Source organism: Triplophysa dalaica, chromosome 14, assembly GCF_015846415.1.
Source record: "Triplophysa dalaica isolate WHDGS20190420 chromosome 14, ASM1584641v1, whole genome shotgun sequence".
NCBI lineage: Eukaryota > Metazoa > Chordata > Actinopteri > Cypriniformes > Nemacheilidae > Triplophysa > Triplophysa dalaica.
In genome coordinates this window covers 3318245-3345846 of record NC_079555.1, presented here as the reverse complement: position 1 = coordinate 3345846, position 27602 = coordinate 3318245, and the positions used below count along the sequence as shown (strand labels likewise).

Below are 27602 nucleotides of genomic sequence, written 5' to 3'. Positions count from 1 at the left end.
AGAAGATATTTTGAAGAACGTTGATAACCAAACAGCATTGGGACCTATCGACTTCCATTGAATGAGCACAAAATACATTTTTCTAAATATCTTTTGTATTTCAATAAGTTATGTACAGGTTTTGAACAACATGAAGATGAATAAATGGTAACCCACATTTGTTCTGTATCCCTTTGGTTGTAATAAGGGTTAGTACATAACTAATAACCGTTATTACAGATTTGCCCAAAATTTGAGCGGTATTTTTCACTCATTCGTTTTTTTCTGCCTTTGGTCCATCATGTTTAAGATAGTACTTGATGTGAATTCCTTACCTTCAATCTTTCCTAATTTTCTTCCCAAACATACCGACATATTGACGTGTTTCCACTGGGTGTATTCTCAATGATTTTGATGGGTAATGGAAACGCAGCTACTGTTAGAATTTCGGAAATTTGTTACGAACATCAATTCACTTTCAACGTCTCCCTTTGTCTTCCAGAGGAAGAACGAACGTAATATTGGATGTGTGCATTAACATTTTTATACTGCCCCTTTAAATTTGTTATAACTTCCTGCTGATTCCCACCTTAACATCATTGTGTGCTATTTTCTCACCTGTTTGGCATCAGATGATGATCTCATTTATTATAACAACAACTTCTTGTCAACGAGCTGCACAATTTGATATATCATACACGTCATTTCCATAAACCTACGGGACAAATTACATTCAAAATACCTGAGGATAAGGTTTTGAAATACTGTTTATAGGTTCATAAGTTTGTAGTTTGCAAATTATGAAAAATAATGCTGTTTAATTGGTCATAGAAATGTTGGAAATATTCATTGAACGCTCAGATAAGTATGTCAGGTTTGTGTGTACAGATGGCAGTGAACATCCGCTGTGGAGACTCGGGTTCGACACCGATGTGTCTTATTCTCCATCTGGAAGCGTTGCGCATACAGGCAGCCTGCTTCAATGTGTGAGATGATTTCATTTGCTCGCACAAGCCAGACTGATCATAGACTCGTTTCACCTCAAACAAACTTTATTGAGTCTCACTCTTGATATCAGAAGAGCTGGAGTGGAAGCTTATCTTTGTGTTCCCTTTTTCAGGTAGTGCTCATTTGAGGTATTTGTGCGCGTCTGGGCCTGTTGTCTCTGTATTTTATTAAAATGATCTTTAATAATTATAACCGTTAATGATATCACTTATTAGAACAACTTACAGCATGTTTTACCAGTACCTCAAGTGTATCCCAGGGTTAGCTTTAGGACACATGTTTTATGAATCATTTCTGCTGTGGTTTTAAACTGTAAGAAAGCCTGTTTTTTCTTTGAGCTTTTAAAAGGCCATTTGTTGTGGTGAAAGCAGTGATCATAAACCTTTTCGCTCATTGTGAAATCTATAGGAAATTTCCAGCCTGTTTCTAAGTGACATTAACAGTAAACGTAATCTTTTTCTTCACACTTCAAAACTTTGGTCTGTTCTTACATGTACTTTCCGTTGTTCTGCTAATTTAACTTCCCGCAGTAAGAGACGTCGTGAGATGACAAAGCCGTGCGTGCATTTGCTGAGAAAAGTGACAGTTTAGAAAACAATACAGTATGCCCATGAGTGTTAACGCAAGAGAAGATTTAGACACACAATTATGTTGCCGAGCAAGACAAATTGAAAGAAGTTTTCGGTTAATAAAAGGAGAGAGAACTGAAACAAAGAGAGCAACAGAAAATAATAGCTTTGTTGGCAGGGAATGAAAGCGTGATCCCATTATAACACGTCACTGGGTCTCGTCTGAGATGGGTTACATAGTGTAACAACGACATGTGGTCAATCAGATTTTTCCCTTAGGGATAAAATTGGGAGCGTGTGGGCAAATGAGAGTGAAATTTATCCCGCTTGTAGCGTGTGCTCTGACATTGTGACATGACAATATTGGGCAGGTGATCCCTGTGGAGAACATTTGAAGGAACGGTTCTCCCAAAAGGAAAATTCTTGCATGATTTACTCATATTCATGTCATTCAAAACTTGCATGACTTGCATGACTTTCATCTGTGGAGTCCTCTAGCGTTATTTGGTAGCCAACGTTCTTAAAAATATTGTCTTTTGTGTTTTACTGAAGAAAGAAAGTCATACAGGTTTTAAATGACATTGGGGTGACTAAACGATGAAAGAATTTTAATTTTTGGGGGATTTATCCCTTTAGGTATTTTGCTTTGTGCTTAAAGAATCCCTTAAAGACAGAAATGTGTTGCTCTCTGGGGTTGAATGTGTGGGTCTTCTCAACATTACATCACGTTTCCTTCTGGTTTGTTGTTTATAGACGCGCATGTAAGGTCTGAATGAACTTTTGGCAAGTGGAAGGCTGAAGCCAAACCAAAAATGTAACCTAGTGACCCCAGATGATCAGTGATCTGATATCGTTTACTCTCCTTCATGTACATAGAAAATCAACTTTTAATACAAATGTAAAAGTAGGTTTGAAAGAATGTTGGGTTAGATTATTGATAATAGGATTAGCGTCATATAAAAACAGTCGGAAGCCTAATGTAATACACTTTTATGAGCTGTTTTCTACGATCGTGCTAAAGCATTCTCCTTGCTCAAGGGGTCATATGTCACGGCTTAAACGAATGTTATCGTTTTAATTGTATGCACAATTTACGGTTAAAAAACGCTGTATTTTCCACATACCGTGCATGTTTGTATCTCCTCTTTGCCACGTCTCCCTAAAACGCACTGATTTTTTACAAAGCTCATCACTCTGAAAAGCGAGATGTGCTATGATTGGTCAGTTTACCAGTGTGTAGTGATTGGACGAATACTGCAAGCGTGTGACGGAAGTGTAACGCCTCTTACCATATTTGCAACATCAGATTCCAAAGCAATTGTACTGACAGGTACGCCCACCTTACTTGCGTATACATTTGGGCGGTCTTAGTCAACACAAGGTGTTTCAGGTAGGGGTGAGCACTTTTAGATTGAATGCATCTTTTGTTCCGACACTTTGCAATTGTATGTGTCTAAAACATGAATGGGCAACACACCAAAGACACAGAAAAACCCGTATTCGCTTCATATGACCCCTTTAATCGTTCCAGTCCGTGCCGATCCAGGCCAGCCAGAACGTGAATAGTTACATTTTCCACCACGGGGCTGATAACAGAACGTTTTAGAATAAAGACACAAAAGTATCACTCGCTGCCTTCTAACGCAAGAGGTATGACTTAAAAAACATTTTCGTTTCTCTTGGTACCCCTAGCTCCAGCTGTTAACCAGCGAGTTAACTTTATTTCCTTCTTTAATACACGCTATTTTGGCTACAAAGAGAAACTAGTATCTAGGGAACTGACGAATGACCAATCCTGTGTTGCGATGTCACTACATGCATTCTATCAACACGATTCCAGCCCGAGAACGGTTTGGAATCACGCTGTGCCGAACAAGGCTCACATGAAAACCAAACCCTAATCGTTTCAGACCGTGCTTAAAACGGTTCGGCGCGATGGTTGAAAAGCACTCTATGATTTAAAATCAATCCCGTTGATTTATAGATGGTTTTCATAACTGTTCCAGTTCTAGGGGCATAATTGCATAATATTGAGTCAACCTGAGAAAATGTTGGTGTATTCATACAGATTCACAGTTGTCAACACAATCTCACTGCAATTTGTAAATATCTAAACGATAGCTAATTTGTATGAAATAATACGATCTCACTTGTATGTTTTAACTGGCCCGAAAGCAAATGGTAGTAGAGTTAAGTTAAGGGCGAGAGTTCAGTATTGCGTTTTTCTACTTATCATATATTTTTGGTATGATTCACATCATACAAATTCATACGGATAAGCCACCTCATAACATAGTTACGAATTCCTGTGACATGAATGAGATACTAAGAGCAAGAGATAGACATATGCCTTTCTGTAGACATTGTGAGAAATATCAACAGTCTCTCTCTCTCTTTCACTTTCATTTTGTCATGTCATTATAAAGTGGACCGGATCATTTCTATTTTTTGGATGATTGAATGACATGGTAATCTGTCTTGTTGGATGGTTCCTTTGCTAGCAACACAAAGGTTGTGGGTTTGATCCCAAGGAACACACATACTGATAAAAGACATGTATAATATACATGCACTGTTCGTTGCTTTAGATAAAAGCGTCTGCCAAATGCATAAATGTAATGTATGTCCAATGTTGTGTTTAACTGGTATTATAGTTCACAGGTTTCCTTGCCCTCAAAGTGTTGATGTACTACAGTATCATCACTTTCAGATCACAGCTCGGTCAATCAGATTAGTGGACCAGAACTAACTGTATAATGAAATAATAATGTTAAGATATAAGAAATCAGTGCCGTTCTACAACAAATGGGATACGTTAGAGAATCCTCAGTAATACCTAAATTTGATTTTGTGGTTTTATTAACCCAAGAGGTTTAATTTTTTGTAACTGAGTGCAGATAAATAATATTTTGTTTTGCATCTGATATGATAATATTGCATTATTTGACTGCTTGTATTTTGTTATATTGTGTATTAAAAAATGTGTTAAACCAGCATCATTGCCCACAGGTTTGGCACTTTAAGTGCTTTATCATAGCAAACATCTAACCCCCCCTTTCTCTCTCTCTCTCTTTCTAATCCCCTCTTGCATCTACCCTCCTCTCTCCCCCCTGCACACTTGCGCGCGTGTGTGTGCGTTCGCGATCAGCTCCGTGAGTGAGTGAGGGAGGCACTATGCAGTCTGAGCTCCACACACACAGAGCATGCCTGTGAGTGCGGGCTCGGGCAAACATGAGCCTTCCCAGCCCAGAGATCGTCCACAGCAGCAGCCCAAACTCCCATCTGAGCCCCCCTCTGCCCAACCCCTCTCTCCACCTCTCTCGCTGCCTCTCTCTCTCCCTCTCCTCATCTACTCTCGACCTGCGCAGCCTCTTCCCCGTCACCGCTTCAGCACCAGCCGGGAGGACAGCTCCCGATCTCCGCACGCCGACATTTGCCGAGCGCCGGCCGGCCCCATGGAGGAACCCCAGGGCAACACTCTGGTCGTCCGCATAGGCATCCCCGACCTGCAGCAAACGGTGAGTTCAGCTACTGCTCCAAACTCTCTCTCTTTGTTCCTCTCTCTCTCCCATTCGCTCTTCATTTCCAGCGTATACGAACGTGCACGGTAGTTCTCTTTCTATTTTATCTCTCTCCACTGGTCAATTGTTGAATTTAACCTCTCTTCATTAGAGCGACTGTGGCTGACTTTGAAAACTGAAGAGCGCTTGGGGCGAGAGAAGAACAGGCGGAGATAGAAACATTGACAGGGGTCTCTCATTGAAGCTTTACTTTAATTCACAAGCTCTTTTTGGCGTCACGGAGCTGTCAGAGTTGACAGTCGGTTTGCTGTGTATTGTATCGAGTCCCGAGGGCCTCACAAGCGGCATATGGTGCTGATGGATGTATGAGAGAGAGAGAGAGATAGAGAGAGAGAGGGTTTGGGTGCAGATACTCACCTGTTCCTGCTGGAGAGATACAGGTGTAACTGTTGCAGGTGGCATCTTTCATTTAAATGTTTTTTGGACTGAACACCTCTGTTGGCTTCGTGGTTTGAAGATAAGCATAAACTTTTATAGCCTTCTGCTTTTTATGTTTGGTGAAGTCTTGTTCACGCTGCTCCATTTATTTTCAACGATTTTGGTGGGACTGTTGCAAGGTGATGAAAGTTGAGCAGTGTTCAAATTTTTGCAAATGCTGTCAAGACGCTTTGCTGACGTAGTCTTCTGTTGACCAATGGGAATTCGAGGTTGCTTTCTGTGACCAAATTTGCAATTAGATGCTTCGTTTCAAACCGATGCGACTCTTCTCACGTCTCCAAATCGAATGCATTTCTATCCATCAAACTTACGTTTTCTCAAGTGTGCAGAGCTTTAAATTGCTGTTTGTGTAAATAGCTCTTTAAGGGCAACGTTATGGATTCTGAAGTAATAAAAGGCTGAAGCTTTAAAGGTATGGATTCAAGTAATATTCAGTAGCGTGGATGGATTTATTTGTGCTTGGTTAAGTGCGCTCATATCTGCTTGGACAGCTTCCAGTCTGGTTTTCTATAAGAGCCTTTGAAAGTTTCACTGGTCTGAGATTGAAACCAAGTATAAAAGATTAATAATTGGTCTTTAAGGACACAGAATGATGTTTTTCATATAGGGTGCATTAGTGTGGATGAGAGTAACTGCAGTTGAACGAGTGAGCCACAGATCAATGGCACATCTCGCCTGTCAGGAATTTCCTTCTCCTTCAATCTCCAGCATCACACCTTTCATCTTTGCCTCTTAGCGCTGCGTGAGCCTGCCTTAGTGTCCACACACTCATTTGTATGCGGCTTTGGTCGAATGTAAGAGTGTGTATCTATGTGAGCCTCATTAAAAGCGTAAGGTCCGGGTGTTATGAGGTTCTTCCTTAAGCGGGCCCAAGCGTCTATGTTAATGATGAGGGTGAATGGATCAGAAACAATGTGATAAATGCCACATTTTCATCAGCACGTCACCATTCGCCTTTCAAATGCTAACTCACACCCGCTAAATCCTGATACCATCAGTGAGAGCTTTATAATCCACAGTGATCAATATCAAATCGCAACCGTTATTCAGGTGCTCCCGTGTCTGAGTTCAGAGTATGAGAAAGTCTGAGAAATTATAATCGTCTGGCAGATTCTAGACGGGGCTTTTAGGCTGGTTTTAAGGGGCACAGGCGGTTTGGAGTGAAAGCATCTAGCTTTGACGTGTGGAAAGTTTCCTTATATGACCTGTTCCCTAAAGAAAGTTTTATTCCTTTTATATCACAGACCTGATTATGCTTTCCATAGATATTAACTGAATGTAAGATGTTTCTCCTTTACTTCGATACGATACATAATATAAACAAAAATTACAGTTAAGAGTGTAAAGTTAATAAATAAATGCAGACAGAATATATCAAATCTTTTGAATTTGTGTTAACTGGATGAGTGTTTATATCAAAATCTCTGACAGTGAATTGAAGATCTTGGTATCTTGAAACCCTTTTCCTCTGGAGCAAAATGCAATTATGAAATAATGCATACCCCCAAAAAAGGAAAATCAAAGATGAGATCTTTCTAATATCTTACTTTTTTCATCCAGACGTCAATGAGATTTAATGAAGAGCTAACTGAAGCTTTTGCATAAGTCTCATGTGTCTCAGATATTTCTCCTGGAAAAAAAGAAAATCTCACAAATGTTTTCATTAGAGTTGTTAAAGTGATCGCAACAATGTCACAAACTGTGATCTGTCTGCAATCAAAAGTCAAAATTATTGAAGATCTCAATTTCATTTTTCATCAAATTGACCCAAATCAAGATAATTGTACCTAGATTATTTTCCAAGATTATTTGTATTTGTCTTCTACTCAATTTGGGGAGAACAACGTTGACACTTAAATGAAACACAAATAGGAACTCCAAATCTCCTGAGCTATGAAAGAGAAACATCTGACTAATAATATTCTTGCACTGGTAAAGTTTCCATTTGCTCTCCAGTTAATCTCATTGACACATAAAAGAAACAGTCTGTACGTCTGTACGACATTAAGTCTTTTGGAAATCTAGTCATAAGCAATGATTTTAAAATTGTGTGAAATGAAAAGAGCAAATTCTCCATTAACATGTACAATCATTGTCTTTATTCAGCATTTTTTGGACTTGCGTTTGTCAGTGACAGCTGTGAGATTTTTCGCGTTGGCTGTGCTTCTACCAGCTTTGCTCAACTGGATTTGGTCAGTTTTTTCATCCAGATGTCTGTGACCGGTAATCTTCGGGTCTCTCCACACATTTTCCTGTGGGTTTAGCTCTTGGCTTTGGCTGTGCCAATTAGAGACTCTCAGAAACCTGTTCTCCAGCTCTTGTCATGCTGAAATATGGCTCATTGCCCCAGTCTGAGACTGCATGTTCTCTGGTGAGTTTTTTTTACCCATGCGGACCTTTCTGTGTTTTATTCAAAGCAATTAGCTCTTTAAATGCTCAGATCTCTGAGACCCAGACCATAAAATGCTTCCTGCCTCATCATGACACCATCGTGTGGCATTAGCCAAGTGTTGACTTTTCAACAGAAATGTCACTCGATGTTGAAGCCAAAGAGTGGGATATTTCTCTCTTTAAGTCCTGTGAGTGTCTTTTGGCAAACTCAGGTGTGACCAGTGGCCTGTATCGTCAAAATAGCTGATTTATCTGGAGAACTATTCGTAAAAGTTATTTTCTGTTTGACAATAAAGGTGGCCACACTGCTCCCGGGAACCTTCGGTGAAATACTGGACCTCATGTAGATGGGTGTTATGAATGTTTCTTTCAGTATTCTATTGTACGGTATACAGAGGGTATCTCTACAGTCTGGATAGACATGTCCACGATTAATCGCGGTTTCCACTAAATCCTGCTGAAATCGAGCTGGCTTCAATTATCCAAGGTATCCATTATTTTATTTATGCGTAGCTTGTCTGTGGGATCAGTAGGAAATGCTGATCGATCAAAAAGCAGTGCAAGTTTGAGTCGCTTATAACGTGTATTTAAAAAAGCAACATCGTCCAACATGATCATACTTATTATATAAGTATACTTTATTACCCTGAAAATACCCCAGGAGGCTTGAGGAACAGTGATAAAAACTTGTACTTAGGCATTTCCTAGAACTACATGTTTTATGCTCTTCTTCTGCAGTGCGTTTTTGGAGTTTTCTGCACGAGAGCGCCCTCTGGCTTTCGTATGCAGCAGCATTTTACTGTACTTTACTCACAAGTTGTGCATAAATAATGTGAAATATATTTTTGGTTAATCTGGCATATGCCTAAGTCTAGATATGATTTTTATGTGTTAAATGGTGGTCTCGCTCTCAATGTGGACCTTTATACAAGTTATTGAGACATTGAACTCATTTTCAATTCTTAAGATGTTAAAGATGATCCATATATTATCAAATGTATTTCTTATTCATATTATATTTCATATTTTTTCCAATGCCTGTGCTGTGAGGAATATGTATTTACTATAAAGCTGCTATGCAACAAATGCTTAACAGCGTCTTTGGCACAAAAAACATAATGACAGTTTGGTGAAATGCTGTGTTGCAGAGTAGTCAAAGCTAAAGGTCGGGAACTGTAGGGTTGCTATTTTTTGCCATATGTAAGTCACGAGGAACCTACAACATCTTTAAGATAAAGAATTTTAGCATCACGTTACCTCCAAGTATACTGAATCTGTAATAAATGTACTGCCAAAATGTACTTAAAACGTACCAAACAAGGTTTAGCTTGTTAAGAACAGAAGCCAAATTTATTTTGGAATTGAAACTGTGTACAGCCAACCTTTCTGTTCATTTTCAGAAAAATCAGTTCTTTGTGAAATGCATCACACAGTGATGTGAAGGATTCAGAATAGCTTCCTCAGGCATTAGAACTGAATCTGTACCGTACAGATGTGTCGTACAGATTCGACTGCTTCACCGATCCACTCCTGTCAGGTTTGTGCTTTTGTTTTCCGGTGAATCTCTTACATTGCATTAATGTCACATCTGCTTACGGTTGTGTTGCCCGTGTTCACCGCAGTGTGACTTCCAAAAGATTGGTGAATATTAAAGAGAGGAAGCAGAAAACAAATAAAACAGGGCATGAAAAGGAAAGAGAAGGGCGGAGAAGGAAGTGTGATATGCAGAAAGGAAAGCACATGTCTCTGGAGGGTTTCAGTTCAAGATTTTCAACTGTGACAAAAGCATTTTTCCCTGACGGTAATCGCACGGGGACACCTGTGATGTACTCAAAGCACAGACCGCGGGGACTTCGGTGTTAAGAGAGAAATGTTAAGGTTTCCGGTAGATTACAGAAGAAACGTTTCCATGCTGTGTGTAGGTTCTTTAATAAATTGGTGGATTGGGAAACTTGGTAAGTGGCTCATATCACTTACGCGGTATAATCATTTTCTACGAAGAAATCTTCTGCGTATCTTTAAGATTATTACATGAACATTTCAGCCCAAAAAGGAAATGTTCTAACTCTCATGTAGCTCCAAATTGGACTTTTTTCTTACATGGAACACAAACTCAAAAAAGATGTATTGCACAACATGTACGGTAATGTGGTGTTGTGCATAAAGGGAATTGAGACTGTCAAGCTCCCAAAATGGCAAAAAAGCACTATAAAAACAGTCTATATATGACTCGTGCACTGAATTATTCAAAGCCATATAGTATGTTTGCATTTTATGACGGAATTACATTTTAGCTGAAAGATTAATCTGAGAAAAAACAAACATCCAAAGCTCTTGAAATTCATTCATGCTCAAATTCATTGTATATTGCAGATCAATATGCAGCCGGTTTGACGTCTGTGATGTCAGGTTACATGGCTTCAAAACTTGGCACGATGCATCTTGTAGTAACCAAATTTGACTCATCCTATAGTCTACAGAAAACGCGGAATATCATTAATGATGCTTGTTTGGTCATTATTGGACCTCTACAGCTTCAGTCGCCAGGAAGAAAAAAAGCACTCTGGACATTTTCGCAATTTCTCAAGAATGTGAAACAGGCTTGAAATGACATCAAATTGAGTAAATTATAGCCATTTTTAACTTCCATCTAACCCACATAGATGTCTGTCACGATAAGATGAAATATGTTGAATACAGGATACATTGAGATAGAGCTTTGTGGAGTTTAGCTTGAATATATGCAGCTTCCCATCAAAGTTATAAATACTTAATCTTCTGTCTATATGCTTTGAAAGCATCTTCAAGAATGTTTTAAATTGGCCCCTCCCATGTGAGAGTGAGGATCCAATCACATATCTCCTTTTACCTCTTGCTATGCGGTGTGAAGAGTGTTTTATGCAAGCATCGGGACCTATTTTTCATGTACTGAAAGATTTGCTGGATTCATGGTTTCGTCTCGGGGAGCATTAAGTAAGTGAGTGTAGTCATTTAGCAGACGCATTTATCCGAAGGCTCTTGCAGAACATTCATTACAAAGACACTCCCCTGGAGAAACCCGCGGTTAAATGCTTTGCTGAAGGGCACTATATTGATGGCTCGTGGCTCATTCCTTGCAGGGATCAAACCTCCTGGTTATCAGCCTTGAGCTTAAACCCCTGCAACACATCTTGCCACATATACTATAGCGTGGACGTTTGGAGAGACTTCATGCTGATCTTTCCTTCTGTGTGAAAGATTCACGATTGTCTGACACATAGGAATCTATTTAAACGTTTGCAGTTGTGTTTGGAGCCATAAGCTTTGTTATTGCTTGATTGAGGATTTTACATGCGCTTAACGCTTTGAGAATCCAGCGGTTGGTCCCAGACCTTCTGTTGACAGATCGATTGTGTGGCACAGAATGGAGACAGAGCACAGTGACATCTGTAAAACACCTTACAGCCCACCTGGCCTTCCTCTAAAGAGGTCGATTGATCAATTATGTAAATATGTGTTGTGTGTGTTTGTGGTGGATAATCTGCAAAGAAGTTCACTTTTGTGTTGTACACGTTATTGAAGAAAAATGCGATATATGATGCGCATGCTTCCAATAATAAATAATTAAAGTTTGTAAAGTGATTAAAATTAATAAAATATAAAAAAGGAATTTACGATTTGTAGGTATGCATTTATAGGTAAAATTATCATTTTTGTTCAATTCTGTGAAATACCAACACTTTATCCCAAATTGCAAACACAATTTTTGTTTCTATTTGCATACATTCGCAAAATATGAAAACTGTAGAAACAGGTCAAAATAACAGAAAAGCTCTGTATTCTTTCAGACCACAAATACTGCAAAAGAAACAAGTTCCATGTTCACTTTTATCACAGTTTTCATGTGACATGTATCATGCTGTCAGTCTTTCACATTACTTTCGAATGAATTTGTCACGCCTGTCTGAGGTTAGATTTAGTTGAAATTTTTCCGCGGCTGTATGACCAATATACAATGATGATCAACGATTAAAAAGAATGTTAAACATGTATGTTGTTTATATTGACTATATAGCCGCGGAAAAAATTCACAGGGTAGGCACTTATAGGCACTAACATCCACATGCCAGTCTTTCTGCTATCTGCATCCGCCTAAAATGTTGACTACACAAAATATTTGAAAGTATTAAAATCATATAGTTAACGCAAACGATAAGCACACTTGTGATATTTTGATCATTTTGACAGCAGCACACACACTGAATTTTAAGTAGGACTGTAGGATGGTGTTAGAATTTATGCTTTGGGATTTGAACTAACCAAGGATTTCAGGTTATGATATTATTGTGCAATATTATTTTTGCCTGTGCATCAGACCCTGACTACGCCAGCAGAAAATACAAATTGTTACAGAGGCAAAGAAAGTTACATTTTAAAACCAAAATATCTTTCTTGAGAATAATGTGCATAAATTGTGGAGGGTATGAGACGAGTCCTCACCATCTCAGCTTGAGAGTTGACTGCAGAATTTAAGGCGATGCCCTAACCAAGCACAACATTAAACACTAATATATCACTTCTGTATCAGTTTTTGTCCTAACCAGGCACAACAGTATAAACAACAACTCAGTTTCTACTTGTGAAATCTCATTAGTCCAAAATCTAACTCCACCTATCTGTATATTGAACACCAGAAGTATTCGGCTATTGATTGCGTGGCTGGATTTTCAATTTCATTGTAGACATTTACAATTAGGTTTAATATTACATCTATCAGAGATGGTTGGTTTATCCAGAGCGATGATAATGTCATGTCATTTATCCTTCAGTGCAGACAAACAATTGCATTCTTCTGAGAAATTGTCATTGCATCGCGCCTGTTTAGAAACCCCAATTCTAAAGCAATAGAATACACGTCATTGTTTTTTGGTGGGTAGTGTTATTAGCATCATCTCATGAGCGTATTAGCCCCACGCCGCCCGCCCTGATTAATAAAAGCCATTTATTGAAAGCCTCTTTTGTTTAGACCTCCGCAGATGAGCTTAGCAGATGACTTTAGCTCTTTAAACAGCATAAAGAGTATCTCATTCTCTTCCTTCCTCTCTGTTCTCCGCTGTATACTTAAGTATAAGTGATGGATTCATCTTTAACAAAACCCAGCATGCTGTCAGCGGTAATGCACAGCCATAAATCTGCCTCGTTCGGCTGTTTTGCGTGTCACTAGAGCGGGGTTTTACCTTTCGATCTCTCAGTCTTCCACACGTTGGGTTTGATCGTTTAGCTCACGTTTCCCTCTGTTATCGTTGTTACATCTGTGCACGTCTGTCTTCTACCCCTCTCTGTCTCCGCAAGCATCTGCAGTTGTGAAGGCATCTTGCCCCCTCTTCTGGCACAGGCGTTTGCGCGGCACGACCACACCATCCATCACCGTGGAGATGGAAATGGGTGGATTCGTTTGGAATGGCATCTCACGTTCCTCCGCTGGTATTTTTAGCTCATTCAAACCCAACCTGCACAAGCGTGTCTGCCACGGGCTCTCCCGGTCCGTCTGGACACAACACACACACATGAATGAGAGATTTTAGACGTGAACGCATGCACCTATTCTGGTGTGTCCTGGGTGTGTTGCTGGTTGAGCAGGTGAAGTTTGCTGTGGCCCCAGAGGATTGTGGGATTTTTAGGATTAATGTTTGCGTGACAATGAGGACAGAAATCAGCTGAGATCTCTGGTGCTTTTGGCATTTGCGTTTTCATTTCTTATTAAAGCGCGTTAAACCTTTCTCTCCCCTATGAAGCCGTGAAACAGGGCATGAAAGAAGGATTTAAGCGAGGTCTTTGGAAAGCAGTATTTCCCAGAAGTGGGTGAGGCAAATGTCAACATTTTTAAAAGTGAGGGACACGCACAATTGTCGCAGTCCTTTACGACAGAGATTTGAGATTAGGTATTTAGATGCCCCAATACGCCCCCCAAAAAAATGGAAATTTAAACATGATTGTTTTAGAAATAGCTTTTTATGATGAGTATTTCTGAATTGGTTTATGTACTTTAGTCTATTTATCTATGTGTATCTGGTTTATCTGTAGTCAAGCAAAAATGGATAAAGAAAAGGTCTCTAGTGTCAAGTATGTTAATAGTGATTGCAAAAATGGGATTGAAGGAAGAAAAACTTTAGCTGATGACCTGTTCTCTTTTGAAAACCTCGATAGGCGGTTTCATCAGACGCATACATGTCCGGTCTGGCTAGTGGGAATAATATACACATAACTATTCATATTTGATTTAATTAGTATTAATATTAAATAATATCAGAAATAATCTACAGGGACTCTTTTTCTTTGTGGATGTATATCAAAAGTTAAGTTTGGGCCACAAGAGCGCGCATGCGCAGTAACGTGTGTTTATGTTGCTGCTTTGAAATCATCTATATGTTATTGTGTAAACTTGGTCGATGTATTTGTGAATCTCTTTATGTGTTTCATATGGTGAAGGTTTCCCTTACTCACACGGTACAGTATCTTCCCTGCAGCTACGGTTCATCTCCACAAGCGCTCCTTGTTCCTGCATTAATTTTATTCATTCATAGAGTTTTAAACTCTAGCCTCGTATATATCTTTACATTTGTTTGAAAGTAAATGTGTGTCAGAGATTCTAAAGATTTTAAAAGTAGCTGAATCTTGTAGAAAATCATACACACTGGGTGTAGATAATAAATTGTTATTTTTGCATGTTTTCCCTGCGTGTATAGGTTTATTTAGCTTTGGCATTAGTGGTCATGACATGACATGATAGTTGTAGCTCAGCGGTAAGAGCATTGCGTTAACAGCGCAAGGTTGTGGGTTTGATCCCAGGGGAATGCAAATACCTATGTAAAATGTATAGGATAAAGCAATGTAAGTCTCTTAATATAAAAGCGTCTGCCAAATGCCTAAATGTAATGTAAATGTAATGACATTTTTTCAAACAACAGTGCTCATTGATAAATATTTTAAAAGGATTGTGCTGTGCCCTGATAAAGCATTGCGGAGTGTTGGCGTAAGGTCTGAGATGAATGTTAATTTACGCCTGGTAAGGTGTTTATAAAGGTCACAGCATCTGCACTGCAGGCCTTTGAATATGCCGTTTCACATACATCTCTGCTCAGTGAGGTGAGGCTAGCTGGAAAGACAACTTAAAGTTTAACAACTGACTCTATTATAATAGTAATTGAATTATAATTGTGCTGAAATTTCACATCACACCATAGCACACCAAAAAGTGTTTAAAATGTTCTGCCGTGCAAAATATGCTGTAAGTGTCATGATTTTTATAAGTGGCTTCCAAGAACACTTTAAACTGATAAAAATGAAACGCATCATCACTGTCAATGCTTGGGTCTAATAAAGTTCAATAGGGAGCCGCAGAGATGACATACTTTTGTATGAAAAACCCCGGAAGGAGTTAGCATTTTAGGAAATCGTGCATATAAAGCTCATAAATAATGCAACATTGGCACAAATGTCTTAAAACGTAGATGCAGATTCATCACTGAGTAATGATTAATCAGGGAACACATTTTTTATAAAGTTAGAAAAATTGGTTGGAGGCTTGGTGGTGACGTTGATATCAAGTGATCTTAAGTGTAGTCTGTTTATAGCATCGTGTTAGCTTTTTACTTCTGCTGCTTTTATCAATCGTCACATTTCTTGCGGCCTCAGTCTTTCGCCCAAATTATGTTGGATGCCTTCACAAAAAACAGTGCGTTTATACAACAGACTATTATTTGTTAGTACAGTTGCGGCATTACACCAAAAAAGGAGGCGATGAAGCGTCGCATGACAAGAGCTAATTGAGCTGTACTAGCTGTTTCGCAGCTTTTCAGGTGAATATTGTTTGTTTCGCATCCAAGTACGTTCAATTTCTTAAAAGGTTTTAAAGTTGGCTCGTTGAATCAGCTTCATACACTGTACTGTACACAACGAAGTCGCCAGTATGAGCCCGCATTGCGATCAGAACGACTCGCAAAGAAATGACTCCATTGAACCGATTCGTTTGAATCTTCAGGATCAAGGAATCATTCAAGTCTCGTTTAGTAAGACTTATTCATGTAGTTGGCTATTGTGGGCTGAAAGGTAAGTTGAAAAGGATGAAAAGCGTTCTGTTTGGTTAAATAAAAGTAACTTTTTATTTAACTTAATAATCCTCATTTTCATCAAACTTTTATGTTTTAATATGTAAAGTGTTTGGTTATGCCACTTAAAGGTAAGTGGCCTGCACGTGTGTGTGTACAAGATAAAGATGGCACCACCTCCGCCTCATTTTGAGCCAGGATAAACCCTGCAGGGACGGCAAAATAAAAAGCAAATGTTATGGATTGCAGCTTTAATAACCGACCACACCACAACAGCAGCTGTCTGCCATTTTGTTTGTTCTTAAAGATTGGTTTTGTTTTCCAAATCTTACATTTGCTCACAGAGCCTCTCATTTAAACAAAGCGTTTCATTATTTCTTTTCTTTGTAATATTCTTGTGTTTATGTGGCCATCTCTCTCTCTCTCTGTTGTATTAGAGGTGATGTGTTTGTGTTTTCCAGATCATTCTTACTGTTTAAGTGCCATAGGGAGCTTCAGTGCCCTGGGCAATTTACATCCCAACTTGCACGCACACACTTTTATTTTGAGTTGATATTGTTGATTCTGAGCGAATGCTCTCTCAAACATCGCTGCAGTCCTGAGGGGATTTGTTAGGGCAGCTTTTGCTCATCTTAAACTGTTGGTTTATGTTTGTAACCGAGGTTGGAGGGGTGTAGTGAATGCGGTACTGGGGTTTTGGGTCATGGCTTGGTCTGTGTGCTTTTGTAGTAGCAGCAGCAGCATGTTTGTGTTAGTACCCTGATATTATGTTAAAACTAACATGTAAAAAATGATGTTTTGTATCTCATTGCGCTAGAAGCAAAATGTAGGGCAGAACTTTATTACATCCTTTGGAGTTGCGATGGAATTGTGAAGGGAAAACTCCGTATTTTTCAGGAGGAAAAACATAAGAGGCCTTGATGATGTCATCCAGATGAAATGTTATTTTAGGGGTGGAGGGAATCGTTACATTGAAACAAGATTTTAATGTGTATAATGTGACCTGGAAGAGGGTTCATTTGGATTTCGCATCAGTTTGCACTGTTTGTGCATTTTATGTGCGTGCACGTGTTTAATGTATTATTGTGAGTCTGAATCGCATTAATCAAGCAGATGAATGGAGAAATACAGCACTTGTCTCAAGAATGCAGTCAAAATCCGTTTATGGAAGTCGTGCCACTCGGCGGCCATGTTTGCAACAGTTCACAGTCCTATCTACTTGAATGGGGGATGGCAGATATTTTTCAAAATCACAATTATAGAGGATTTCTGATTAATAATTAAACCTGACATGAACTGTACCATAACTTGGGTTTGCAACGCTTAAATTGCTCTAAATATCACCTTTTTCGAGATCGCTTCATCTACTGTGCATGCGCACAGGCTGGCGAGCGCCTCACGAGAGCCCCGCCCCTGAGAGTCGTCAGTCAATAGACTGATTGACGATTGGCTCGTTTCGCAGGAAGGCGGGACTTCCTTCACTAGAGTGGCCATATTGAGCGTTGCATTCCTCCCCGTTCATTGTATTGGCAGTGGCGCATTGTTAATATTAATATTTTGATACAGTGGAGCTGGAGAGTCATCATTTTCTGCTCTCCACTCAGTGACTCAGAGCCTATAGGGAGGTAAATTCTCTGTGGTTAGGACTCTTACAGTTTTGAGATGTAAGTATGGATCTGTGCTGTTGTCTGTTGTAAGGGGGTAATTGGTGACTGGCCATCTTTGTCAAGAGGCCTATGGACCACCAGCAGGTTTCTGAGGGCTGGATTTTTGAATCGACACCACTCTGGAGACGAGAGGCTTGCATCCATATCTAACACCCCCACTCTTCCAGATTTTACCAAAAAAATGAAGCTCTTTTATGAAGTGTTGTTTAGAAATACTGTTAACAGATGTGACTCATAGTCGTTTTATGGGTAGTTTGACTGGAGCTGAATGGGATTAGAGACTGCTCAGGGTTATTTGTAACTTGATGTGTATGGATGTGTATTGAATCTGTGCCATGCTGTCAACAGCAACAGAAATTAATTTAGATTTCTTTCCCCGTTTGTCAGCAGACAGGAATGAGTTAAGACGTACAGAACTAAAAGACAAGTCCTGTCTACAATATCAAAGTTACAAGAACTTAAATCCACAGGCACTGATAATTATATTTAATACTAGTTATAAATACATAATTTCATTTATCATCCAGACGGACTGTTTTATCTGGTTACCAGCTAAGATGAAGTATAACTTGTCACGGTTCTTATTTTAGTCTATGTAGGCATAATGTAAGGGATATTGCACAGGGTGTCTGTACATTATCCCGCTTATTACACACCCACTTACTCATAAGTAAGTTACTGAACATTATATTTTGATTTGAAATATTTGATTAGCTCATTTTTAACAAATGCAGACCTTCTTTGAGGAAACCCTGTTTACTTTTAAGGTAAGACACAGCTTTCAAATGCCGCGAATAGACAATTTGGTTTAATCAATTGTAAATATGTGGTCATATATGTTATTAACAAAACATTATATAAAACATTATCTAATTATTATTTTTGTGTAAAATTTGACTTCGGGTTTTGTATTATTAGTTTTGAGCGGTTGTTATCTGGGAATTTCAGACCGTGGAATGTTGTGGTTGATCAGATTTAAGTATTCCTGGACGTCATGTAATAAGATAAAATATCTTTGAATAATGATTTTAACTAAGGAAGAACTTTAAGATCTTTGGATTAAATTTTTACATAAGTGTTTTTTACACTAGGTTAGTGTGGTAATTAAAAAAAACACTAAAAAAATCAGTCTTTGTGTATTTGTGTGTGAGAGAGAGGGTCTTGACTGACATGAACAGTGAGATTGTTTGACAGATGCCTTTGAATTTGACAGTAAAGAAAAGAGAGACTTTAATTGCGGCTGCAATTGAGACCGAACATAGCAGCTATTTCTTTAAACGTATCCATCATATCACTCACTGTTCTCAACCCCTTTTGCCCCTTATACTGAAATAAATGCTGCTTCTCAAATATCTCAGGCAGAGTCACATGTATTCTTTGTGAATACAATAGAAAACCAGAATGCACTGCAAACAGCAAGAATGTTCCATGTTTCTTATGATACCACACACCACACTCTATACATAATATATGATGATACATAAGTATATATGATACTTTATATTACTAATATAGTCTACCATACTGTAGTTAAGACTATAGACAGTTTCATCCTGACACCCAGTTAACTTCTGTTTACCGTTTGTTTGGCAAATAATATAACTATTTATATTTTATTTATGTTAGTATTAATTTTTTTGATTATTTTACTGTATTATAATTGTATTAAATAAACAATTTGTTGAATGGGTCCTGTAGTTCGGTCGCATTTAAACAAACCATACGGTACATTGACATCTAGCGGTTGACCGGAGTCTAAATTCAAATTATTCGAGAGACCAGTTTAGCAAAGTAACGGTTCTTCTTGATTATTTGATTGTTATCAGAAATAATCTACTGGCATGGACAGTAACGTTTGTTTATGTTGTTAAGATGAATCCGTCTATATACTTTAGTTTTGACTACTATATTTCTTAATGGCTGTAAAAAGTTCTTGCATTTCCCATTGTGCTTTTTAGGGCAGGAATTCTTTATGTAGAAATGTTTTTGTGGTTAATGTTTTTTGATGCTGATGAGGGGTTCGCTCTCTCTCTCTCTCAGTCCTGACGCTGGGATGCTCTTATGGTCGCCTGTGAGATGGTAAGAGTGGGTCGCGAGTAGTTCAACTGTGTGTAATTCAGTTCAGGTGTGGGTCAGTGACCACTGGCGCTAGAACAGATATAGCAAACACAAGGCATATAAATGCTTATCAATAATAGAAGCTGATCTGGGCTTTCAACTGTTTCTTTTTATGTGCACTGCTTAGTTTTTAACATACAGTTGAATTAATTATGTGGGTTTACACTACACAGAGCATTTGGCCAGTAATAGGCAGCTAACTATAAACTTGCAATGGATTCTGAGATTTGAACAGCATGTGAAATTCAGCTCAGGTAACGATTTAGCTTCATCCAAAAATCTGTCATCATTTTCTCACCCTCAGGTTGTTTCAAACCTTTATACATTTCTTGGTTCCAATGAACACAGAGAAAGATATTTGGAAGAATGTAAGCAATTTTCAGCCATGGGACATCATTCACCACCAATTATTTCAATTTCATATAAAAAATTTGTTCAAAACACCTGGATACTATCGTATCGTGAACCCCAGTATTGGGTACACAATATGTCTCGAGTCTCATTTTGACAGAGGTTTGTAAGACATTTTGTAATTTAAAGCTTTTTAAAGCTTCTCAGTCTCAGATGTGACAGTATTTAGAAGTTTTTGCTCAGACGAGTAGAGCAAAGAAGCAGAACTCCGGTAAAATATGCCTTCCATCTTTCCACATTGCTCAGTTTTTTTTCCTTCATCTCGCCGTCTGTTCCTGTCCGTCACGCTACCCCCTCCTCGATCGACTTTCCCTCTTGTTTGTTTGCTTTCTGTTCCCAAATGGCCTGTAGCAGCACAGCAGGCTTGAAAGACAGACGCAGAAATCAGATCTTTTTCTCCATGTTGGTCATTTTCTCATGGCCAGCTGAGCCCCATAATCACACCACACAGCCACAACTTTCTCTGAAGCACATATTGAAAAGCATATGTCAACACCCATGTGCTTTGTGACATTAACAGTCAGTGTAAATATCACTTTCAAGAGGCTCCGTCAGTTTTACAAAAATGAGTTTTTGACAAAAAGGTTCATTAAATGAAATGAGTGTTTAAATAAAGTCATAAATCTAATCGGCTGATGGACGATTATTCATTATCGCCATTTCCTGGCTTTAAATAAAGGCTCATAAATTCCCCAAGATTTATATGAGCTTACTTAGACTATTCTTCAGAAGTTAAATGTTATTTTATGACAGATTTTTGTTTTACTTTTATGCTTTTGTGCTTTTATGCATTACAGTTTTTCATGGCATTTTTGGGTGTGCATATAAAAATGCTTTGCATTTACAATTTTTCATTTTAGTGTTTTAATTGGGGTTAAAGCTCAGATTTATATGCATATACAGTATATATATACTGTATATACGTACATAGATGACTCATTAGAATATTGAAGTGGCCACTATAAATCATCAACCTAAGTTAAATCACTTCTATCCTTCTGAAACGTTGTATCTCCATATTTTGTGACTTTATTTTCTTGTCCAAAATCATTATAATTAGTCACTTGGTTTTGCAAATATCTAAACAATAAAAAAAGATTAGAAAGTGCTTGTCAACTTTGATAACACAGTATTTAATTATTTAAAATGTGTTTTCAATTTCCCCCCAAAAAAAGAGATTTCAGAAGGACAGCAACGATATGCAGGAATGAATATCAATTTTTACTTGCTGTAGACCCAAACATTATAATTCCTAACCTGACACAATACAGGATAAAGGCTTTATTTCACTGTAAGATGACTGCAACTATGTGGTCCTTTCTAAAATGGCAGTTTCTTTGACGCGTCTAGAGCGTGCCGCTCAAATTAGTTTTGTTTAAAATTGTAGATGTCTAAGCAGTTGCAAAATTTACCGTCCTGTTCAGGTCCATCCCCGATCTTCAGCCTTCCGCTGCCATACCGGTTGGCATACCGGAGATTCTTTCTTTCAAATGCTTTTAATGGCCTCTTCCCAAGGTACAGTCAACTCAACTATGAGGACTGTCCTTCTGGAGCTGGACCACAGAACCATTATGATTCTGCGCTGTCTGTGTAAAAGTTAATCGACTTAGATAACACCACAGCATGTTGCCATGCATCATTGTGTCTTAATTAGAAAAACGTTATCCTCAGCATGTCCCGCTGTGCGTTGTGTGTTTTCACACATGGACGAAAGCTAATTCAATGTCGAGCGGGTGTCTCGTGTGAGCTTTTCTTACTAGTTTGGCTTCCCCAGGTATTTCATCTGACAATAAAATCCACTTCACCACACATACACATGTGTATGTGAGAGAGAAGGAGGGAGAAGCTAAAGTTTATTATCCAAGTACAGTTGTGCTTAAGAGGAATCTGACCTTGTTAATTTCCCCCATGAGACATGTGTTTTGGCTCAGCCAGAATTTTACCGGTGGCATAAATCCAGTCCGCTTTGTTGTGTTAGGTTCTTCGCTCCAAATTCTAAGATATCATATGCTCTAAATACTTATATAATCTCATAAGACCTGAAATGGTAATAGTAAGATTTATTTAGGCAAAATAGCAATACTATTTAAGCAGCCCTGCAACGATGTGTCATGCATTCTGACTTCTTTACAATGTTAACAAACTGTCTTCTCATGGTCAACTTGTCAAAAAATGAGTTGGGCTTACTACGTAGTATTTCTGTGCTTGATACACTCCCTCAGCGATCTTACAGGTTTCGTAAAGTTTTTTTTCGAACATATAAAACTGTTTTGTAACAACTTTTCTTAGTCCCTAATTGGGCAATTCTCCCGGAAAAGCATGTGGCACGGCCACAGGAGAGCAGGAGAAGGAGCATGCGCAGATGTCACTTTCACTTGTAAGCAGGAGAGAGAGAGAGCATACGTTCGCGAAGTTCAGGTGTTTGTTTGTTCACTGCATTTGGGTGATGAATGTTATATAAACTGTGTTATAACACTGAATTTGGAGATTGTTTGAAACCGATATATGGAGCCGTCCAAGCGCTAAAAGATGCCTAATATGAACCGCATGCGGTGAGTGAAACTGATGCCTGTGTTTTGTTGACAATGGGTGCGCACGTGCTTTAGTTCAGCCTACCCCTCTCCCCCCGTATGCGCCATAGGTTTTCGGAAACAATCTTAAAGCTGTATCTATCTTTTATAAATGTGATCAAACTAAATTATTTTCGAAGATACGAAGTATGCAATACTACTCAATAGCTACTCAAGATAAATATGGGATTGTCAGAAACCCTGTGTGTTATGCCCTCTTTAAGATGCGGTTTTACTCTAACAGTCGATCGAGAGAGAGAGAGAGAGAGAGAGAGAGAAGAGAGAGAGAGAGAGAGAGAGAGAGAAAGCATTTCAAATCCATGCCACATAAAGTTGAGAAAGAATCAACATACCATGCAGAATTAATTTTTCCCTCCATCGTGGTTCTCTGGTTGTGGATGTGAAGTGTAGAAAAGCCTGTAACAAAGTCACAAACAAACTTTTCCCTCTAGCATGAACGAGTCGAGTGACCCGTGGCTCACAGATGCATTTGTCATCTCACATAAATAAGTTAACACACTATTGATCTGTTTTTTGGACGCCTCTCACTCCTCTTTTCTGCAGAGATTTTTCACAGCTTGTCAATAGCAGGTAGAGCTGACACCTATACAATCTGATCTGCTTTTTTTATTTGTTTTATGCACATTTATAGTACGTTATGTAGTTATAGGGGGGTTTCATTTTTCGTTTTCAGCAGACATGATAGCATCAGACACAATGTTAACAGTATATCAATTTCTACCATTATGTTTTTCATGATGTCCTGTCATTCCAAATCTATATGACCTTTCTTCTGCAGAACACAGTGGAAGATATTTCCACTTTACCCCATTGATTTCTATTGCATGGACATAGAACCCCTCAGACATTTCTAAAAATATCTTATTTTGTGCTTCACATATACACGTTTTAATTGACGTTTTTGGTTTATCTACCCCTTTAAGACTTTAAGAAAATCTGCAGCGAAGCATTTTACATTAATTTCTAAGAAATGTTCATTAAAAACAATAATTTCCCAGAAATTACAACACCTCTCCATGTTCAAGAACTCACATGCTGCAATTGATTGTACTATCAAATCATACTTTCTGTTAAGCTACATTTGATTCCTTACATCTGTTAGACAAAATAAAATGAGTAGACTAAAAAAGAATAGAAGCTTCTCTTATGCTTCATCCTGTTATAGCTCTCATCTCATCAAATCAGAAGGCTTCATGACAAGGAGATAAAGTTTTGAAGGTCGAGTCTGTGTTGATAGGATGGTTTATCCATGAATCTTAGTTATAGTGAACAAGTTCTTCACAGTCTATAAAACGTCTATAAAAAGACATACACACTCAGAGTCACAATACACACATAACCACACACAGCTAGAATGTGTGAAATGGAAATACATTTGTAGTGTTATGGTTTGTTGTATGGGCACAAAATAAAATTGCTTTTCACAGTGTTTATTCCTCTAACAGAACAAATAAGAACTTGTTCACACTTTTTATGTTTTGTTCCAAGGTTACAAGGTCAGCTGTACAACAGTGTTTCATAAAGATCAATAACCTAAATAGAGTTTTTACTGTAAAAATATATATATATATTGTATAATACAATATAATGTTACGATATATTATACAGCCAAAGAAAAAAATAAGAAACCACTTCAAAATTCTAAATTTAACAAAATCTGAAACCTGAGGTCAGACTCATCACATTTTGCAACCAACAACAAACCTTTGATTTTACATTTTGTAGAAATACGGTTGGTAGTTCACAGATTTAAACAAAAAATACTGTTTTATCTAAACACATACCTATAAATAGTAAATAAAAAAACTGAACATTACTTTAAAAAGGTCTCATGATTCTTTTCCGCGGCTGTATTTAAATTATAATCAGCCGTCAAGATAATTCAATATTAATGGATCAGTTCAAAGCCGTCCGGCCACCCTCCATAACCTTTTGTTAATAAAGGTTAAAGAACTGCTGTATATAAGTGGATGGCATACTTATGAAATGTGCCTATTTTTTTAATTTTTATTAACATAATTCTTCTTTTGTTGATCTGTTACTGTATGTGATTTTTACCAGCACATTCCTGAGATCTAGTGTACATTCTGTCTCACGGACGTTCACTAGAAAGATTCTTGACCTCCATTCTCTATTCCCTTATCAAAAAGCAGCCCATTCACTTTCCATCATCTTATACTCACATTCAACGTTCACCAGGAGTTTTGTCCTTTTGAGTGCCGTCCTTGTTTCTTACTCGAGATGTTTCAGCCCATCTGTTTATGTTCGGAACGAGATTGTTCTGGGTTGATAATCTCATAAACACAACACATGCTTATTAGGAGTGTTATAAAGATGATCGGCTGGGCTTGTTTGGTGGTGGTTCATCTTCAGTGTGCTTTCCTGTAGCTCAGTGGTTAGAGCAAGGTGCTGGCAACTAGTGATGCGCGGGTCGTCTTATAACCTGTGGCAGGTTGTAAAAATAGATGTAAATGGTGCGGTGGGGGCTTTGGCGGGCCAAATTCCCTGACACGTGCATTACGATGAGCAACTCCAAGGTCATGGGTTCGATCCCTGGGATCCGACATTCTTGGAACTGAAATGCACAGTATGATGCAATGTATGTCGCTCTGGATAGAAGTGTCTTCCAAATGCATAAATGTCAAATGTAGACGGACAATAGAGACAGGATGCATGAACAAACCGAGTTCAGGAGCACTGCTAACAGCTTTCAGTTTTTCTCTGTCAATAATTGTTGTCATTCCCACTGTTGCTTCAAGGCCGCTTATTGAAAAGTCTTTACCTGTTTGTTTATACCAGAGCAGGGTCCTGCCATCGATCTGCAGCGCTGCCTTGAGGAAGTCATGTGGAAATGATCATATTTACCAGATGAATGGCATCACAGTGCTGAACTCTGTCACCGTACAAAACTCTGGATTTTCTTTGAACCCAGACTTACAGTATCGGGAATCGTGGCAGAAGCTGATATGTTTCAATCATTTTGGTTTGTCATCACATATATTGACTATACATTTGGCTTGTGGATGACCTTTTCTTATAATTCATTATGAGTCCTGCAAGAAATACTCATTTACTCGTTTTTTGTAGCAACAAGGTTCCACAACAGAACTACAATGTGTGTCAGTCGCACAAATATGATAAAATACCAAAGCATCAATGGCATCTTCTGCTATAGTTGATCTCTATGTCAGGAAAATGAATTGAAACGAGGAAATGTGTCCATTTCATTCAGAGCAAAGTTATGGCATTATGCCGTAATAACGATTTCCAAACTCGTACGCGGGAACGTCCAATGAGGACTGGGGGGAAGCATTAGTTTTAGCCTTTTGAAAGAACACCCGCCGCCAATTCCCACCTCGGCTCGCGCAACTTGCAGACATGATTGGGTAAAATATGGACAAAACCAATAACTCATGCTGAATCGTTTTTACCTAAAACCCACTATAGGTTTTTATTTTTTGTCCATGTTAATCCCAACCCTTGGCCGAAACAGCCCAGCATCTTGAGAGGTTTCTTGAGAGGAATATTTTATATTGATTTGGTTCAAGACAATAATAAGTGAATGATGTATCAATGGGCATCTGCCGTTTTTAAATTAAGCCTTTAGCGGGTTTCCGAGGGGAAAAGGAAGCTCATTTTTTCAACGTGTCTCATAAAGGGTTATTTAAAAAAAATCATTAATGTATGTTTGTAAATCTTTTACAGTATGTCAGAGAGGCTTTAGAAAACGAACACAGTAACAGCGCCCGGATCTCTTCGTACTGCATGCGTTCCCAGCTTTCGGTCTTGTATCTGTATCTACAGCATCTCAATAATTAATGTTATTATGAATGCTTGTGTGACACGTACACGCACACTAATGCACGCATTAGCAAACTCCTGTGGAGATCGTGGCATCCCTCATTGGTGGATAATGTCTTAAGCTCTTGCTACGAGGGCTTATAAAGAAATAACACCCTCTCAAACTCACCAAGAGCTCAATTACTCTCTTTTGTATGTGTGTGTGTATGTTTGAATGCTCCTCGTGCTGATAAGGTCTTATTATGAGCATCGCTGAGTAAGACTTTTCATACCAAAGTATCCAATCAACATGACCCTGCAGCGCACGAGGAGAGGGTGCTTTTGACTTTTTCAAGTCTTTCTCATTAGACAGGGACCCCTGGAGACCCCGCATGTGGTTTCTAGAAAGAGAGCAGAAAGAACAGAGCCTGCCCGCTCATTTCACCACCTGTCAGCTCACCACCTGAGATGACTGGTGCAGATCACCCGTTTATCAGCCTGTTTAATGGGGAGAGAGAGTATCTCATGAGGACATGGTTATATTTCACCCCACAAGCTCAAATATCGTACTTAAGCCTATTTTAGGCATATTAAGGTTTATTTGAGTTGTGAAATTATTTGCATTCCTAATAATCCCTCCTCTCCTTTTTGTAATGCGATTTTTTTTATGTACATTTGGCTTGTGCATGACCTTTTCTTATAATTCATTATGACTTCTGCAAGAAATACTGATCATTAAGTCAGTTTTTGTAGCAACAAGGTTGCACAACACAACTACAATGTGTGTCAGTCGCACAAAGATGAAACAATACCAAAGCATCAATTGCATCTTCTGCTTTAGTTCATAAAAATCTCTCTGACAGGAAAATGAATAGAGATTTTAATTTGTCTAATTTATCTTGCCCTCTGCAATCTCTCTCTCTCTCTCTCTCTCTCTCTCTCTCTCTCTCTCTCTCTCTCTCTCTCTCTCTCTCTCTCTCTC

At 38.6% G+C, this 27602-nt stretch overlaps 1 protein-coding gene across 7 annotated transcripts in view; it reads left to right on the top strand.

Moving 5' to 3' along the window:
* Positions 1 to 27602, top strand: part of shank3a (SH3 and multiple ankyrin repeat domains 3a) — a 190491-nt gene that overhangs the window by 42510 nt on the left and 120379 nt on the right. For 6 of the 7 annotated variants that reach the window (XR_008908896.1, XM_056766774.1, XM_056766773.1 and 3 more), the window contains exon 2: positions 4705 to 5074. The exons of the other annotated variant lie outside the window; for it this stretch is intronic. Coding sequence is in view for 5 of the 6 variants with exons in the window: in XM_056766774.1 (XP_056622752.1) it covers positions 4760 to 5074 (315 nt within the window). In the remaining variant the exon portion in view is untranslated. The remainder of the gene's footprint in view (positions 1 to 4704; positions 5075 to 27602) is intronic. 7 annotated transcript variants of the gene reach the window in all.